Raw genomic sequence first — 6,407 nt, 5'->3', positions numbered from 1 at the left:
CTTTCCCTTCCCTCCCACTAGCCTAGCTCTGCCTGTGACCACTTTCCCTCCCCTCCCACTAGCCTAACTCTGCCTGTGACCACTTTCCCTCCCCTCCCACTAGCCTAGCTCTGCCTGTGACCACTTTCCCTCCCGACCACTAGCCTAGCTCTGCCTGTGACCACTTTCCCTCCCCTCCCACTAGCCTAGCTCTGCCTGTGACCACTTTCCCTCCCCTCCCACTAGGCTAGCTCTGCCTGTGACCACTTTCCCTCCCCTCCCACTAGGCTAGCTCTGCCTGTGACCACTTTCCCTCCCCTCCCACTAGGCTAGCTCTGCCTGTGACCCCTTTCCCTCCCCTCCCACTAGGCTAGCTCTGCCTGTGACCACTTTCCCTCCCCTCCCACTAGCTCTGCCTGTGACCCCTTTCCCTCCCCTCCCACTAGCCTAGCTCTGCCTGTGACCACTTTCCCTCCCCTCCCACTAGGCTAGCTCTGCCTGTGACCACTTTCCCTCCCCTCCCACTAGCTCTGCCTGTGACCCCTTTCCCTTCCCTCCCACTAGTTTAGCTCTGCCTGTGACCACTTTCTCTCCCCTCCCACTAGGCTAGCTCTGCCTGTGACCACTTTCCCTCCCCTCCCACTAGCCTAGCTCTGCCTGTGACCACTTTCCCTCCCCTCCCACTAGGCTAGCTCCGCCTGTGACCACCTTCCCTCCCCTCCCACTAGCTCTGCCTGTGACCACTTTCCCTCCCCTCCCACTAGCTCTGCCTGTGACCACTTTCCCTCCCCTCCCACTAGCTCTGCCTGTGACCACTTTCCCTCCCCTCCCACTAGCTCTGCCTGTGACCACTTTCCCTCCCCTCCCACTAGCTCTGCCTGTGACCACTTTCCCTTCCCTCCCACTAGCATAGCTCTGCCTGTGACCACTTTCCCTCCCCTCCCACTAGGCTAGCTCTGCCTGTGACCACTTTCTCTCCCCTCCCACTAGGCTAGCTCTGCCTGTGACCACTTTCTCTCCCCTTCCACTAGGTTAGCTCTGCCTGTGACCACTTTCCCTCCCACTAGGCTAGCTCTGCCTGTGACCACTTTCCCTCCCCTCCCACTAGTTTAGCTCTGCCTGTGACCACTTTCCCTCCCCTCCCACTAACCTAGCTCTACCTGTGACCACTTTCCCTCCCCTCCCACTAGGCTAGCTCTGCCTGTGACCACCTTCCCTCCCCTCCCACTAGCATAGCTCTACCTGTGACCACTTTCCCTCCCACTAGGCTAGCTCTGCCTGTGACCACTTTCTCTCCCCTCCCACTAGGCTAGCTCTGCCTGTGACCACTTTCTCTCCCCTCCCACTAGGCTAGCTCTGCCTGTGACCACTTTCTCTCCCCTCCCACTAGCCTAGCTCTGCCTGTGACCACTTTCTCTCCTCTCCCACTAGCCTAGCTCTGCCTGTGACCACTTTCTCTCCCCTCCCACTAGCCTAGCTCTGCCTGTGACCACTCAGATGTCCATCTCCTACATGCTCCTTCTCACTACACTACTAATACCAGCGATCACACCATTCTATCCTAAAAGAGATGTAGGTTGTGTCCCAAATGGCCACCCTAGTCACGAGTAGTGTACTAAACATGGAATAGGGTGCCTTTTGTGCCACAATTGTAGCTAATGTAGAGTCTGGACGGTGTGTTAGGTAGTGGACAGAGGTGGCTGGGACACCTGGCAGATGATGACTGATAGACTGGTGTGGAAACAGCTTCTCTAGAGACTTCAGGGTGATGGGAATGCTGATCGGAGTCCTGCTGGGCTACAACCTCGGTCAACAGAGACAAATCCTGTTCAAATACACACCATTAGCCCAGTGGACCGAGGAGATTACATCTGTAGTCACAGACAGGAAGCACACTAAGACCAAGTCAAACAACTAGAACTGACAGTGCCAACAGGAAAGGCTATACACCACCAGACGTACCCTGGCACTTACAGTACAGTAGGATGAGGTGTGTGTAGGGAATTTAACAGACTGATCATGAGATGTAAATATGGCTGAGTGCAGCAGTTTGAACTGGGTGTTTAACCAGTCAATCGTTGGCAGACATGGTCACCACACACACTAATGACAACTCAGCAGATATTGAAAGACAACAAGGCTTTTACAATCCAAAATAGCTGTATTTTGTGTTGAGACTAAACATTTGTTAGCGTTTTGACAGTGATGTAGGAGTGCGTTCTAATTCCACCAATGAGGAAAGTAGTCCTGAAAAGGGTCAGAGTAAAAACAGTTGATATAATATGTTTTTGTATGTCGTTTTTCTTAGAGAAAAAGGTTGGACATTTTGAACATTAAAACGTGTTCATCTCCATCTTGTTTCCTGCAAAAATCACCTTTCTTTTCGCCCTTCGGTGAGAAAAATGCTTAAAATGTTATTTTGTACAAGATGGATGTCAAACATGAACTACAGGGGTGCTTCTCTGCTCAGGGAAGATGACTGGGACATGGTGGCACTTCATCACCCAAAACTTTCTCTTTGTCCATTTTTGGTTATTGTCTTTTTTGTTTGTTTTTCTGATTTCATACATAAAGCTTGGGTTTTTACACAATGCTACAAGGAGGACTTAAAAAAAATGTAAAGTAAAAAAACAAACAATTTACAACTTCTACCTCCCTCCTATACCCAAACACTGTTCTCTACAGGTGTACAGGGTAAGACAAGGTAGTCACTGTCTATATTCAGTTATCAGGGTGGATCATCCCTTTTTTTCATCGTCTTTGTACTAAATCCATACCACCCCCCCGTATTTTCAGCTGAGGGAGGAGGGAGGGAGGAGCTCTGGTATCAATCTGGGCGTCTCGAGGTTCTGGAGGGGGCCTGGAGGAGGAGGAGAGCAGAGTAGGGCCCTCTGTGGTCCCAGGGCAGAGCAGAGCTGGGCAAGGGATCCAGGGACACTAGGACTGTTTGAGGCGTTTGCGTGGGGGTCCCAGGAAGGGGCACTGGGCCGAGGCCAAGGAGCGATAGGCCTCAGCCACCAGGTGGGGGTGGGATGCCACCATGGACTTCCAGCCAGACGTCTCCATCACCTCAGCAGCATGGCTAGAGACAGAGAGAGAGACAGAGGTGGGGGAGAAAGAGGAAAGGGCGAGAGAGGGGGAGGGAGGGACAAAGAGAGAAAAGTCAGAAGGAGAGGAGGAAAGAGTGAGGCAGAGAGGAAGAAGGAGAGATTAGCACTGTTCTCACCTGGCCCCTCCATCCCATCCCTCCACACAGGCCTGACAGACTGCATACCACTGGGCCCTGTGGGAATCCCCAGCCTCCTCACACCCTCAGGGTGCAGTACTGCACTATCACGCACACACATACATGGCCTTTAATGACATTTGTTCTGTGTATTAGTGTGTGTGTGTATGTTAATGAAAGTGTGTGTGTGTGTGTCCAGCAGCATACCTCCCAGAAATCCAGCCCACCTCTGACCCAGTTCCCTGGTAGGGGAGACCCCCTGCTCCCTCTAATGGCCAATAGGCTGTGAGCTATGAGCTGTGCCTGGGGTTAGCAGACCAGCAAAGAGCACAGAGAGAGCAGCCACAGCTGGAGAGCAGGCCAGGCCCAGGGCGCTGGGGGAGAGGGGGAGGAGAGGAGAGAGAGAAGGGAGGGGGAGATGAAGGAGAAGCAGAGGGAGGGAAGGAAGGAGAGAGGGAGGGAGAAAATGGAAGGAGAGCGAGTGGAAGAAGAAGAGAGGTGGGAGCTAACGGTGTTGACTGCAGGGCGGGGGGAGGGAGGTCTGGGGTTTATTGGTTACACTGTGTAGTTTATTTTCTATATTCGTCCTCTTTATTGATTTCAGTTGTTGTCGATGTTGTCAGAGGGAGGAGGGTTGATAGCGCCTTGCAACCTGGAGTCCCCCATGGTCAATTTCCACAACAACACAGTCAAATTAAAAACTGTCATAATGCCCATAACCACAATTAATGACCAGGTTTAGGAGTGGAATCACAGGAGCGAGAGAGGACAGAGGAGTAGGCGAGAGAGAGAGAGGACAGAGGAGTAGGCGAGAGAGAGAGAGGACAGAGTAGGAGAGAGGGGGGGGGGGTCAGAGCATAAGGTAATGGGGGAGAGGGTGACTTAGAAAGGAAAGAACGACTCAAAGATGGAGAAAGAAAAGAGTGGATGTGTGCAGGAGTAGGGACTGAAGAGAGTACAGAATATAGAGGACCAAGGCCCTCTTCACATAATTAAAATGCCCTTATTGGTATGGCAAGTTCAATGGATGGCCTTCGTCAGTGTTGACTAAAGGGAACAGTAATGTCGTGTTCACATGAATGTTGACGAATCACAAACAACCAGCACATTGAGGAGCAACCTCATGCCGTGTATGGCCTCGGTCATAGAGAATCGCTTTAGATAAAAGGGATACTTCGGGACATTGGCAATGAAGCCCTTTATCTACTTCCCCAAAGACAGATACAATTGTGGATACCATTTTTACGTCTCTGTGTCCAGTATGAAGGAAGATAGAGGTAGTTTTGCAAGACAATGCTAACTAACGTTAGCGCAGTGCCTCAAAGTCTATGGCTATCTGCTAGCATGCTACCTCTAACTTCCTTCATACTGGACACAGAGCTATAACAAATGGTATCCACGAATTCATCTGACTCTGAGGAAGTAGATAAAGGGCCTCATTCTGAAATCCCAAAGTATACCTTCATATCCCAGCCATACAAGTTCAGATTTGTCAAAACATGTTTGCTGCTAAATTGCCCCTGTTAATATGGCATCAAATTGGTCTGAGAAGAGGTAAAATACTATTTCCAAAAAGAGTAATCGAGCTCCCAGTGAGTGAATGATACAGTAACGGTATGTGTTAGGTATTTAGCAAGAGTGTTTTGAGTGAGGGGTACAGTAACAGTGTGTGTTAGGTATATAGCAAGTGTGTTGAGTGAGGGGTACAGTAACATTGAGAGTGTTTTGAGTGAGGGGTACAGTAACAGTGAGAGTGTTTTGAGTGAGGGGTACAGTAACAGTTTGTGTTAGGTATATAGCAAGAGTGTTTTGAGTAAGGGGTATAGTAACGGTATGTGCTAGGTATTTAGCGAGAGGGTTTTGAGTGAGGAGTATAGAATGAGAGAGGGGTACAGTGTGTGTGTTTGAGTGAGGAGTATAGAATGAGAGAGGGGTGCAGTGTGTGTGTTTGAGTGAGGAGTATAGAATGAGAGAGGGGTGCAGTGTGTGTTTGAGTGAGGAGTATAGAATGAGAGAGGGGTGCAGTGTGTGTGTTTGAGTGAGGAGTATAGAATGAGAGAGGGGTGCAGTGTGTGTGTTTGAGTGAGGAGTATAGAATGAGAGAGGGGTGCAGTGTGTGTGTTTGAGTGAGGAGTATAGAATGAGAGAGGGGTGCAGTGTGTGTGTTTGAGTGAGGAGTATAGAATGAGAGAGGGGTGCAGTGTGTGTGTTTGAGTGAGGAGTATAGAATGAGAGAGGGGTGCAGTGTGTGTGTTTGAGTGAGGAGTATAGAATGAGAGAGGAGTGCAGTGTGTGTGTTTGAGTGAGGAGTATAGAATGAGAGAGGGGTGCAGTGTGTGTGTTTGAGTGAGGAGTATAGAATGAGAGAGGGGTGCAGTGTGTGTGTTTGAGTGAGGAGTATAGAATGAGAGAGGGGTGCAGTGTGTGTGTTTGAGTGAGGAGTATAGAATGAGAGAGGGGTGCAGTGTGTGTTTGAGTGAGGAGTATAGAATGAGAGAGGGGTGCAGTGTGTGTGTTTGAGTGAGGAGTATAGAATGAGAGGGGTGCAGTGTGTGTGTTTGAGTGAGGAGTATAGAATGAGAGAGGGGTGCAGTGTGTGTGTTTGAGTAAGGAGTATAGAATGAGAGAGGAGTGCAGTGTGTGTGTGCCACTCACTAGTTGATGAAGTCCACAGCCTGTGTTTTGAGTTGGTCTGCACTGTGCAGGTCTGCCAGGATGAGGATCTCTGCAGTGTTCTCCACAGACAGACTGGTGCATAGAGCATCCTCACACATCACCTTCAGCCTCTCCAGAGCATACTGACAGAGAGATGGGGGGGGAGAAAACGAATATATTTGTACTTGCTATCTATCACCATTTACAATAGGAAATGCTGGACTGTGTAATGATTTCATAACATCAAATTGCTCCTGTCACGTTAATGAAGCTAGTTTGACTTTGAGAGAGAGGGAGAGGGTTTGAAAAGGAGTGTTGACAGTGAGTGCTGGAGGTGGAGCGCGGGAACCAGGGAGAGAGAGCAGAGATCATGGTAGTGTGTAAACACTGAAAGGTGATTTATCTGACGTCCTGTTAAACCCTGGGTGTCCAACTCAACACGGTACAGTCCACCCACAGTGTAGACAAACACACACAACTCTGAGGAAGAAAGTCACTCACAAAAGGCCTGGCCACCATCCACACACTGACAGATAGGTGAGTGTGT

The 6,407-nt window shown here is 49.9% G+C and overlaps 1 protein-coding gene across 2 annotated transcripts in view; it reads right to left on the bottom strand.

Annotated features, from left to right (window-relative positions):
- Positions 1–2,120: 2,120 nt before the first annotated feature.
- LOC106601601 (speckle-type POZ protein) overlaps positions 2,121–6,407 on the bottom strand; it is an 86,911-nt gene continuing 82,624 nt past the window's right edge. For both annotated transcript variants that reach the window (XM_045715379.1, XM_045715378.1), the window contains exons 10-11: positions 5,861–6,003; positions 2,121–3,061 (exon numbers count right to left, since the gene is read on the bottom strand). In XM_045715379.1, the coding sequence (XP_045571335.1) occupies positions 2,917–3,061; positions 5,861–6,003 (288 nt within the window). In that variant the 3' untranslated portion in view covers positions 2,121–2,916. The remainder of the gene's footprint in view (positions 3,062–5,860; positions 6,004–6,407) is intronic.

This window comes from Salmo salar, chromosome ssa03 (genome assembly GCF_905237065.1).
Source record: "Salmo salar chromosome ssa03, Ssal_v3.1, whole genome shotgun sequence".
Lineage (NCBI taxonomy): Eukaryota > Metazoa > Chordata > Actinopteri > Salmoniformes > Salmonidae > Salmo > Salmo salar.
The sequence above is the reverse complement of the archived record's forward strand: the minus strand, read 5'-3'. Positions and strand labels throughout refer to the sequence as shown.